General features: G+C 45.6%; 1 protein-coding gene across 1 annotated transcript in view; it reads left to right on the top strand.

The window, feature by feature from the left end:
* Positions 1–12815, top strand: part of LOC112267279 (roundabout homolog 2-like) — a 410580-nt gene that overhangs the window by 288737 nt on the left and 109028 nt on the right. Inside the window, exons 6-8 of the mRNA XM_042296566.1 lie at positions 2546–2682; positions 8012–8023; positions 12217–12341. Of these exons, the coding sequence (XP_042152500.1) occupies positions 2546–2682; positions 8012–8023; positions 12217–12341 (274 nt within the window). The remainder of the gene's footprint in view (positions 1–2545; positions 2683–8011; positions 8024–12216; positions 12342–12815) is intronic.

Here is a 12815-nt window from a genome sequence, read left to right as displayed (position 1 = left end):
TCCCCCAGCTCCAGTCATGTAAAATCCCCCCCCACCCACCCCCAGCTCCAGTCATGTAAATCCCCACCCACCCCCAGCTCCAGTCATGTAAATCTCCCCACCCCAATACAGCCCCCCCCCCCCCAACCCCAGCTCCAGTCATGTAAATCCCCCCCCCACCCTTATAAATTCCCCCCCTCCCTTACCCAGCTCCAGTCATATAAATCCCCCCCCACCCCTATAAATCCCCCTCCCATCCCCAGCTCCAGTCATGTGAATCTCCCCCAACCCTATAAACCCCCCCTCCCATACCCAGCTCCAGTCATGTAAATCCCCCCCCCACCCCTATAAATCCCCCTCCCATCCCCAGCTCCAGTCATGTAAATCCCCCCCCCCCCCCACCTCTATAAATCCCCCTCCCACCCCCAGCTCCAGTCATGTAAAGCCCCCATCCCAGTTCCAGTCATGTAAATCCCCCCACCTCTATAAACCCCCCCCACCCCCAGCTCCAGTCATGTAAATCCCCCAGTTCCAGTCATGTAAATCCCCCCACCCCCAGCTCCAGTCAATTAAATCTCCCCCAACCCTATAAATCCCCCCTCCCTTAACCAGCTCCAGTCATATAAATCTCCCCCACCCCTATAAATCCCCCTCCCACCCTCCCATCCCCAACTCCAGTCATGTGAATCTCCCCCAACCCTATAAACACCCTCCCTCCCATACCCAGCTCCAGTCATATAAATCTCCCCCACCCTATAAATCCCCCCCCCCCCTCCCATAAACCCCCCAGCTCCAGTCATGTAAATCCCCCACCCTATAAATCCCCCAGCTCCAGTCATGTAAATCCACCCCCAGCCCAGTCAATACAATCCCCCCTCCCAACCCCAGCTCCAGTCATGTAAATCTCCCCCACCCTTATAAATTCCCCCCTCCCTAATCCCCCCAGCTCCAGTCATATAAATCTCCCCCACCCCTATAAATCCCCCTCCCATCCCCAGCTCCAGTCATATAAATCTCCCCCACCCCTATAAATCCCCCCCCTCCCATCCCCAGCTCCAGTCATGTACATCTCCCCCCACCCCTATAAATCCCCCCTCCCACCCTCCCATCCCCAGCTCCAATCATGTGAATCTCCCCCACCCCTATAAACGCCCCCCTCCCATACCCAGCTCCAGTCATGTAAATCTCCCCCACCCCTATAAATCCCCCTCCCATCCCCAGCTCCAGTCATGTAATCCCCCCACCTCTATAAATCCCCCCTCCCACCCCCAGCTCCAGTCATGTAAATCCCCCAGCCCCAGCTCCAGTCATGTAAATCCCCCAACCCAAGCTCCAGTCATGTAAATCCCCCAGTTCCAGTCATGTAAATCCCCCATTCCCAGCTCCAGTCATATAAAGCCCCCCCCCCCCCCCCCCTATAAATCCCCTCCCACCCTCCCCCCCCAACTCCAGTCATGTGAATCTCCCCCAGTTCCCTATAAACACCCTCCCTCCCATACCCAGCTCCAGTCATATAAATCTCCCCCACCAGTCTATAAATCCCCCAGTTCCCCTCCCACCCCAGCTCCAGTCATGTAAATCTCCCCCACCCTATAAATCCCCCTCCCATCCCCAGCTCCAGTCATATAAATCTCCCCCACCCCTATAAATCCCCCTCCCACCCTCCCATCCCCAACTCCAGTCATGTGAATCTCCCCCAACCCTATAAACACCCTCCCTCCCATACCCAGCTCTAGTCATGTAAATCTCCCCCACCCCTATAAATCCACCCCTCCCATACCCAGCTCCAGTCATATAAATCTCCCCCACCACTATAAATCCCCCACCCCTCCCACCCCAGCTCCTGTCATGTAAATCTCCCCCACCCCTCTAAACCTCCCTCTCCCAGCCCCAGCTCCAATCATGTAAATCTCCCCCACCCCTATAAATCCCCCTCCCATCCCCAGCTCCAGTCATATAAATCTCCCCCACCCCTATAAATCCCCCCTCCCATCCCCAGCTCCAGTCATGTACATCTCACCCCACCCCTATAAATCACCCCTCCCACCCTCCCATACCCAGCTCCAGTCATATAAATCTCCCCCACCCCTATAAATCCCCCCTCCCATCCCCAGCTCCAGTCATGTAAATCTGGAACTGCTATACTGTACTGAAGGTTATATGTAGTACCACATATGAATTTGAGCTAACACACACACACACACACACACACACCATACATATTGAAGTGGTGTGGGGTTTCCAGCTGACAGCAGCCCGTGTGTCATTGTTGAATAACTGATCCTCCTTCCTTCCATATCTTCTATGGTCACAATGAACATTGTTGTTTCTAAATACGGTTTCCTCTTCAGGAGTGGAATGCTGTATATACGTTCTCATAGAGATGGTGGTGAAGGAAAATGTCACATTTAGTTAGTTTATCATAATAATCGCCACAAGGCTTGCACTGATGTGTTCACTCAACACTGTGTATTAGCTTTGGACTCAAAACAATTATTATATTATTTCAAAAAATGCAATGTCAACAGAAGACATTTCATCTGACAGTGTTGTGTGTCTTTTCCAGGTACGAGATCAAGTATGACAAGGAGGACTACCTGCTGAGAGTGAAGAAGGCATCGGCCAGTGACGAGGGCACCTTCACCTGCCTGGCAGAGAACCGCGTGGGCAAGGTGGAGGCCTCTGCCAGCCTCACCGTCAGAGGTGAGTGAGGGCTGTCCACTGGCTCTCACCTCTATCCCTCTTCCATCCTATAATCCTGAGCAAGTTCAGAATGCCAATCAGAACAGCTTGGCATCTTACAATTGTTTTAGTTTATCAGAAATGGGTATAAGTAAGACATCAATTCTACTTGAAACAGACATACATTTTAAGTTTGTGATAAGTAGTAGTATGACTAGTAGTATGACTAGTAGAATGATTAGTAGTATGACTAGTAGAATGACTAGTAGTTTGACTAGTAGAATGACCAGTAGTGTGACTAGTAGTATGACCAGTATAATGACTAGTAGAATGACTAGTAGAATGACTTGGAGAATGATTAGTAGTATGACTAATAGTATGACTAGTAGTTTGACTAGTAGAATGACTAGTTTTGAGACTAGTAGAATGACTAGTAGAATGACTAGTTTTGAGACTAGTAGGATAACTATTAGAATGACTAGTAGTATGACTAGTAGAATGACTAGTAGTGTGACTAGTAGAATGACTAGTAGTATGACTAGTAGAATGACTAGTAGTATGACTAGTAGAATGACTAGTAGTATGACTAGTAGAATGACTAGTAGTGTGACTAGTAGTATGACCAGTATAATGACTAGTAGTATGACTAGTAGTATGACTAGTAGAATGACTAGTAGTATGACTAGTAGAATGACTAGTAGTGTGACTAGTAGTATGACCAGTATAATGACTAGTAGTATGACTAGTAGAATGACTAGTAGTGTGACTAGTAGTATGACCAGTATAATGACTAGTAGTATGACTAGTAGAATGACTAGGAGAATGATTAGTAGTATGACTAATAGTATGACTAGTAGTTTGACTAGTAGAATGACTAGTTTTGAGACTAGTAGAATGACTAGTAGAATGACTAGTTTTGAGACTAGTAGGATAACTATTAGAATGACTAGTAGTATGACTAGTAGAATGACTAGTTTTGAGACTAGTAGAATGACTAGTAGTATGACTAGTAGAATGACTAGTAGAATTACTAGTTTTGAGACTAGGAGAATGACTAGTAGTATGACTAGTAGTTTGACCAGTAGAATGACTAGTAGAGTGACTAGTAGAATGACTAGTAGTGTGACTACTAGAGTGACTAGTATAATGACTAGTAGTGTGAGTAGTAGAGTGACTAGTAGAGTGACTAGTAGAGTGACTAGTATTGTGACTAGTAGAATGACTAGTAGAGTGACTAGTAGTGTGACTAGTAGAATGATTAGTAGTATGACTAGTAGAATGACTAGTAGTTTGACTAGTAGTGTGACTAGTATAGTGACTAGTATTGTGACTAGTAGAATGACTAGTATAATGACTAGTATAATGACTAGTAGTATGACTAGTAGTATGACTAGTAGAATGACTAGTAGAATGATTAGTGGTATGACTAATAGTATGACTAGTAGTTTGACTAGTAGAATGACTAGTTTTGAGACTAGTAGAATGACTCGTAGAATGACTAGTTTTGAGACTAGTAGAATGACTAGTAGAATGACTAGTAGTATGACTAGTAGAATGACTAGTTTTGAGACTAGTAGAATGACTAGCAGTATGACTAGTAGAATGACTAGTAGAATGACTATTTTTAAGACTAGGAGAATGACTAGTAGTATGACTAGTAGTTTGACTAGTATAATGACTAGTAGAGTGACTAGTAGAATGACTAGTAGTGTGACTAGTAGTGTGACTTGTCGAATTACTAGTAGTGTGAGTAGTAGAGTGACTAGTAGAGTGATTAGTAGAGTGACTAGTATTGTGACTAGTAGAATGACTAATAGAGTGACTAGTAGTGTGACTAGTAGTGTGACTATTAGAATGATTAGTAGTATGACTAGTAGAATGACTAGTAGTGTGACTAGTAGTGTGACTAGTAGTATGACTAGTCAAAAGACTAGTGGAATGACTAGTAGTATGACTAGTAGTGTGACTAGTAGTTTGACTAGTAGTGTGACTAGTAGCGTGACTAGTCATATGACTAGTAGTGTGACTAGTAGTATGACTAGTAGTGAGACTGTTGGAATGACTAGTAGTATGACTAGTAGTGTGACTAGTAGTATGACTAGTAGTGAGACTAGTAGTGTGACTAGTAGTATGACTAGTAGTGAGACTAGTAATGAGACTAGTGGAATGACTAGTAGTGAGACTAGTAATGAGACTAGTGTGATGGCTAGTAGTGAGACTAGTAATGAGACTAGTGGAATGGCTAGTAGTGAGACTAGAAATGAGACTAGTGGAATGACTAGTAGTGAGACTAGTAATGAGACTAGTGGAATGGCTAGTAGTGAGACTAGTAATGAGACTAGTGGAATGGCTAGTAGTGAGACTAGTAATGAGACTAGTGGAATGACTAGTAGTGAGACTAGTAATGAGACTAGTGGAATGGCTAGTAGTGAGACTAGTAATGAGACTAGTGGAATGGCTAGTAGTGAGACTAGTAATGAGACTAGTGGAATGGCTAGTAGTGAGACTAGTAATGAGACTAGTGGAATGGCTAGTAGTGAGACTAGTAATGAGACTAGTGGAATGACTAGTAGTGAGACTAGTAATGAGACTAGTGGAATGGCTAGTAGTGAGACTAGTAATGAGACTAGTGGAATGGCTAGTAGTGAGACTAGTAATGAGACTAGTGGAATGGCTAGTAGTATGGTTGACCTACTATGGAACAGTAGTGTTTCCACAAACAGTCTTTCCTTCAAATAGTGCTGACTGCCACAGCCAAGAAAGACATGTTCTGTCTATGAATCCATTTAATTATTTACACACACTTTCACACACTTTCACACACACACACACACACACACACACACACACACACACACACACACACACACACACACACACACACACACACACACACACACACACACACACACACACACACACACACACACACACACTTTCACACACACACACACACACACACACACACACACACACACACACACACACACAACACACACACACACACACAAATACTCCAAACGGAGAACACACACACACACACACACACTTCCCCCATGGTGGTTTGTTAGCAATGTTATCCCCTCAGTCACTGAAGCCCTTCCACAGTTAACTGGTCTACACTGCACCACTGCACTGTATGTGTTGAGGGTTAATCAAAAATATCTCTATCCCTCTTTCTCTCTCTCTCTCTCTCTCTCTCTCTCTGTCTCTGTCTCTGTCTCTGTCTCTCTCTGTCTCTCTCTCTCTCTCTGTCTCTGTCTCTGTCTCTCTCTGTCTCTCTCTCTGTCTCTCTCTCTCTCTCTCTCTCTCTCTCTCTCTCTCTCTCTCTCTCTCTGTCTCTGTCTCTCTCTCTCTCTCTGTCTCTGTCTCTGTCTCTGTCTCTGTCTCTGTCTCTGTCTCTCTCTCTCTCTCTCTCTCTCTCTCTCTCTCTCTCTCTCTCTCTGTCTCTGTCTCTGTCTCTCTCTCTCTCTCTCTCTCTCTCTCTCTCTCTCTCTGTCTCTGTCTCTCTCTGTCTCTCTCTCTCTCTCTCTCTCTCTGTCTCTCTCTCTCTCTCTCTCTCTCTCTCTCTGTCTCTGTCTCTGTCTCTGTCTCTGTCTCTGTCTCTCTCTGTCTCTCTCTCTGTCTCTCTCTCTCTCTCTCTCTCTCTCTCTCTCTGTCTCTCTCTCTCTCTCTCTCTCTCTCTGTCTCTGTCTCTGTCTCTGTCTCTCTCTCTGTCTCTCTCTCTGTCTCTGTCTCTGTCTCTGTCTCTGTCTCTGTCTCTGTCTCTGTCTCTGTCTCTGTCTCTCTCTCTCTCTCTCTCTGTCTCTCTCTCTCTCTCTCTCTCTCTCTCTGTCTCTGTCTCTGTCTCTGTCTCTGTCTCTGTCTCTGTCTCTGTCTCTGTCTCTCTCTGTCTCTGTCTCTGTCTCTGTCTCTGTCTCTGTCTCTGTCTCTGTCTCTGTCTCTCTCTCTCTCTCTCTCTCTCTCTCTCTCTCTCTCTCTCTCTGTCTCTGTCTCTGTCTCTGTCTCTGTCTCTCTGTCTCTCTGTCTCTGTCTCTGTCTCTGTCTCTGTCTCTGTCTCTGTCTCTGTCTCTGTCTCTGTCTCTCTCTCTCAATTCAATTCAATTCAATTCAAGGGCTTTATTGGCATGGGAAACATGTGTTAACATTGCCAAAGCAAGTGAGGTAGACAACATACAAAGTGAATATATAAAGTGAAAAACAACAAAAATTAACAGTAAACATTACACATACAGAAGTTTCAAAACAGTAAAGACATTACAAATGTCATATTATATATATATATATATATATACAGTGTTTTAACAATGTACAAATGGTTAAAGGACACAAGATAAAATAAATAAGCATAAATATGGGTGTATTTACAATGGTGTTTGTTCTTCACTGGTTGCCCTTTTCTCGTGGCAACAGGTCACAAATCTTGCTGCTGTGATGGCACACTGTGGAATTTCACCCAGTAGTCTCTCTCCTTTTTGCCCATTAATTGTCACACTGTTCAAGGTCTCTGTGGATTGCTTTAACGTCCACAGGACCTGGGGGACAGAGGAGGAATAACCTGGGCGTTGACTTCAACGTTCATCCTTTTGACTAGTGGATAATATGAGCCCTGGTCTCTGAGCCCTGGTCTCTGAGCCCTGGTCTCTGAGCCCTGGTCAGTGGGCTGAGTGTAGAATACATGGTGCACAGGTAGAGGTATTCCACAGACACACAGACCGACACACAGACCGACAGAGAGAGAGAGACTCTCTCCACTAACTCTTCCTTCCTTAATGTCAATATGGTGGTGCTGGGCTCTATCCCTGTATTAAATATGAAGACTGCCTCTTGATTTACCTATTTCTAGTCTCTCCCTCTCTCTCTCTCTCTCTCTCTCTCTCTCTCTCTCTCTCTCTCTCTCTCTCTATCACTCTCTGATGAACATACACACTGCCTTGCTGTTCCAAACACACACCACCCTAGGATCTGTAGAATTCATGAATGCAGACAGAGCAGATCCAGAGCCCCAATGTTTTCCTGCTCTCTTCTGAATAAGACTATGTTGATGGTACAAGAGCATGGCTTCCCAGAAATACTATTGATCTATTCATTGATCCATTCCACCACAATGAGGTGCTATATTCAGATCGGGCAACCCTGACAGTTCGCTGGAGAGGCTCTGTTAAAGGGCACACTGTTAAATCTGTGTTAAAGGTGAATTCCCTTCAATAGGATCTTATCTGTCATGCGTACCCTGTACTAGAACTGTGTACCTCAACACGACATGTCATTCATTCCCCTTGTATCTTATGATTTGTTTGACTTGAATTTCCCTATTTGTTTTTCCACCTCTTCATTGTGGTGTGTCCAGCTCGCCCTGTCGGTAAGTACCATCCTGATGACCCCAGTCCATCCTGCATGTTCTCTCCATACACACACACTCGCTGCCTTGCAGATTGCAACAACCCTCACCTTACTGTATTAACACAGATGTTGTATCACTCCGTACCACGCCTTTACCCTAAAACCCTGCTTGTCTATCTCAAATGGTTACAGAGGGGACTTTTTAGTACAGTCATCAGCTTCAGCCTTGCTTGCTTACTAACCTCTCAATGAACTAATCCTTACCTCTCTAGTGTACCTAGGTTATGTATCTGTACTGTAGTGTGTCTGTCAAAGCCATAGCTGTCTCTAGTCTCCCCTAGTTGTCCCCCCTGGCCGACAGAAATGGGATCTGTATGTCTTGTATTGAGTTGCTTCCTCTGGTCTGGGAAATAAAGTCTCAGTAATTGTTGCTTTTCTATTTCCTTTTCACATGGATCTGGAGGAGACATGGAGTCAGACAGGGCAATGTCAAACTCTTAAACGTGTTATGGCTTCCAGTACAGTAGATGGTTTTGGTGAAAAGTGTCAGTTTGAGCTGTTTGGGTTCTGACATCTGCGAAGAGATGTGGGAGCGAGAGAGAGAGTTGTGTATAGGGGGAAAGGAGAGAGATGTGTGTAGTGGTAGGGCAGGCAGAGAGAAGAGAGGTTAGGAAGAGGGGAGCAGGGGTGCGTGTCAGAGCTAGCTTGACTGGCAGAAGGAACCCTGACGTTGGAGGAGTGGTAGGACCTTCGTTGCCAAAACAGCAGTGGCCACCCCCAGATTGTCACGGACTGTCAAGCTGTAGGACAATTTAGGAAATGACACATGCAGGCTGCCCGTGGGAATGAGACAGTAATTGCTTTTGACTTCTGAATAAAATATGATTGAATGTGGGATTTAAAGAAATGAGAAAAAAAATGCTTGCGTGTGTGTGTCTGTCCATTTGTTCATGGCTGTCTCAGAGCTGCATTTTACTATGAATCCCCTCCAACCCAGGACAGATCTGTCTTGTCATGAATTAAATATGGGGGTTTGATCTTGTGCCTCCCTTAGAGGGGACAGGAAGGAGGCTCTCACTAGTCTTTAGGGTCCCTGAATCTAACAGCCTCAGTATCAAACATCCTCACACACACTACCGGGATGTCCTGTCTGTCACTCACTGGCTAGGGGACTACAAACTTTAAATATGCATCACTTGTTGGCCCCCAATCCAACCCAACCTCATCACATCATACTTGACCTGCTATCACAGCTTGCTTTACAAGGCTACATTTCTCTGTGTTTGTGTGGGTGCTGCATTGGTGAGAGATTGAGGGGGATCGAGGGAGAGCGTGATAAAGGAAGCGATAGATAGAGAGGAGAGACAAGGTGTGAGGGCAGCAATAGAGAACAGCCTGTAAGTCATCAAACACTGAGTGACTGCTCTCCTTTAATGCACTGAGAGAGAGAGAGAGAGAGAGAGAGAGAGAGAGAGAGAGAGAGAGAGAGAGAGAGAGGTGCTCTGTATCAGACCCAACGTTATGGAATGCAGCAAGCTATCTAAGTTGAGGAGAGCCAAACAGGAAGGCTGTAAATCTATAGCCATCTGTAGCATTCCAGGCTGTGTGTATCTTTGACAAATACACTCTCCCAAAAAAAAGGATTACATGGAGAAATGAGCCAAACAGGAAGAGGTTTACCCTGACTGGAATCAGCTGGGTTGTCACTGGAAATACTTACACAGGAATCAGAATAAAAGCCTGTCAGTGGTTTCAAATAATGATGTATTATGAAACCGTGTCATATGGTCTTGTTGAAGGCATTGTGATCATGCAGTTTAACAAATCTCTCTTTCATCTGTTGGCTATTCCCTCTGCTGGCTGTTCCCTCTGCTGGCTGTTCCCTCTGCTGGCTGTTCCCTCTGCTGGCTGTTCCCTCTGCTGGCTATTCCCTCTGCTGGCTGTTCCCTCTGCTGGCTTTTCCCTCTGCTGGCTGTTCCCTCTGCAGGCTGTTCCCTCTGCTGGCTGTTCCCTCTGCTGGCTATTCCCTCTGCTGGCTATTACCTCTGCTGGCTGTTCCCTCTGCTGGCTGTTCCCTCTGCTGGCTGTTCCCTCTGCTGGCTGTTCCCTCTGCTGGCTATTCCCTCTGCTGGCTATTCCCTCTGCTGGCTATTCCCTCTGCTGGCTGTTCCCTCTGCTGGCTGTTCCCTCTGCTGGCTGTTCCCTCTGCTGGCTATTCCCTCTGCTGGCTATTCCCTCTGCTGGCTATTCCCTCTGCTGGCTGTTCCCTCTGCTGGCTGTTCCCTCTGCTGGCTATTCCCTCTGCTTGCTATTCCCTCTGCTGGCTATTCCCTCTGCTGGCTGTTCCCTCTGCTGGCTGTTCCCTCTGCTGGCTGTTCCCTCTGCTGGCTATTCCCTCTGCTGGCTATTCCCTCTGCTGGCTATTCCCTCTGCTGGCTCGCCATACCAAATATTAACAAAGTTACAGATGCCACTACTGCTTTGAGAACAGTCATACAACAGTAGGAAACCTATTTGTAAGTGACCTGTAACAACAGTCGGGTCTAGTCTGTCAGAGATGTAGTCTGTATTCGGTAGTTAGCTAGTACCTCTATTCTCTTTCATTTCATTTCAACATTGTCAAAGGTAACTAAGAGCTGAAGGACTTTATCCTCAGTATGAGAAAAGTGAGAACAAGTTTGACTGATAAAAAGATCGAGCTTTGATGTCTGGTGCCATCTCTGGGTTATACTTGACTGACGTTTTGGGATTGGTGTGTATAATTGGTTGATTTAAATGTCCTCTCCGTTCTGACTATGAGGAACGTTTTAGGAGTGTACGATCTAACATCTCACCACCATCACAGGCCAACCTAGTGTTGGGCCTAGAGCCCGGTTAACACTGATAAACCCAACCAGGAGAGGTCAACAGCCCACAGTAGATAAGACGTATGGTCAGCCATTACACTTTGGTCATTAGATGAGAATCTTTTGTCATGAAACCAAATGTCTTATATGAAGGAATCTTGAAGTGTGAAAATGATCTTGATTGGAAGATCAACAGTAAAAGTGTTTTTGATAATGAGGGAGTAATGCCTAATTGGGGAAATCACACGGTTATTTAAATGGTTAATAGACCTTTAATGACGACCAGAAGACAGAGAGAAAAGCCGTCCTGTTCTGTGTATGTCAGTGTGTATCCTGGAACACAATGCAGTGTATCCCAACCAATCACTCCTCTAGCTGTTTATTAGTGTAGGACAGAGAGGATGTGTCTCTGGGATTTGCCAAGTGTTCTAAAGTTTGGCGAGGACACGTTTGTTTATGTTGCATTAGAACACATTAAGATGGCCCGGAAACTGAGAGAGTGGAAGGAGACATCCCACATGTGAGATCTCCCTGCTGGCTCCTTGAGTATATTTTGTCGATCAATTGTTTAATTGGCTTCTACAGGTCCAGTTGAGTAATGAAGTTGGTGAGTGGTGGGATAGAGTGAGGGAGTGAGGACTGTAGTGTTGGGTGGTGGGTGAGAGAGGGGGTAAGGGCTCTGTCCTCCCCCCGAGGGACCCATGAGAGAGTTAGCCTTTAGCTGTTAGCTGTTAGCTGGGTTCTGTCCATTTATTTAATTATATCGTCACAAGGTTTTCTCTGTGTAGCCTAGCTGCATTATGTCTAACTAACTCTCCTGATGCCATTGTCACCGAGACACTGCTGCTGTTTGTGAACACTGACAACCGTCATTCATTCAGCTCCAGCCTCAATGAATGGCCTTGAGTCGTTACCATGGCATCCAATACCATGGCGATCAATGGAAGGAACACGCTGCATGGAAGCTCTACACACTCTTAGAAAAAAAGGTGCTATCTAGAACCTAAAAGGTTTTTTTGGCTGTCCCCATAGAGAACCCACCCTTTGAAGAACCCTTTTTGGTTCCAAGTAGAACACATTCGGTTCCAGGTAGAATATTTGTGTGTTCCATGTAGAACCATTTCCACAGAGGGTTCTACAGGGAACCCAAAATAGTTATTTCTTCCTGGAACCAAAAAGTGTTCTACATGGAAGGGTTCTCCTATGGGATCTTCCAAAGAACCCCTTTGGAACCCTTTTTTCTAAGATTGTAGGACATTGTGATGATTGTGATCAGATTGTGATGCCTGACGGTACCTTTGCTTCAATGATTTACCTCTGTGTAACTCTGTGTTCTAACCCTAGTGTTTCTGCCCTTTGACCCCAGCTGCACCCCAGTTTATCATCAGGCCGCGGGACCAGATCGTGGCCCAGGGTCGCACCGCCACCTTCCCCTGTGAGACCAAGGGCAACCCCCAGCCTGCAGTCTTCTGGCAGAAGGAGGGTAGTCAGGTAAGAAGAGCATATAAACACCTCTTAATGACCCATAGCAGAGCCAGGAGCTTTTCCTGAACACCCAACCTGACCAGGAAAAACATGGTCAGGAAAACAGCTTGGTCCAGTCTTCTACCACTGGACCTATACTGTAATGACCTGTAAAACAGCTTGGTCCAGTCTTCTACCACTGGACATATACTGTAAGGACCTGTAAAACAGCTTGGTCCAGTCTTCTAACACTGGACCTATACTGTAAGGACCTGTAAAACAGCTTGGTCCAGTCTTCATATCTCTGCATTTACAAGAATATTCCGTGTTTTTTCATCCAGTGTGTGTCCAACATGCTTTATTTATGACTAGCAGTTATTACTGTGTTACTGTACTGTCTAGTGTTATCAGCACACACACCACTTAGATTGGATAGTAACTATGCCGTTGGCTGTGTGGGGACGACCCTGCTGTGTCTATGATGTCAGTCTGTGTGACACT

Source organism: Oncorhynchus tshawytscha, linkage group LG14 (genome assembly GCF_018296145.1).
Source record: "Oncorhynchus tshawytscha isolate Ot180627B linkage group LG14, Otsh_v2.0, whole genome shotgun sequence".
NCBI lineage: Eukaryota > Metazoa > Chordata > Actinopteri > Salmoniformes > Salmonidae > Oncorhynchus > Oncorhynchus tshawytscha.
The sequence above is the reverse complement of the archived record's forward strand: the minus strand, read 5'-3'. Positions and strand labels throughout refer to the sequence as shown.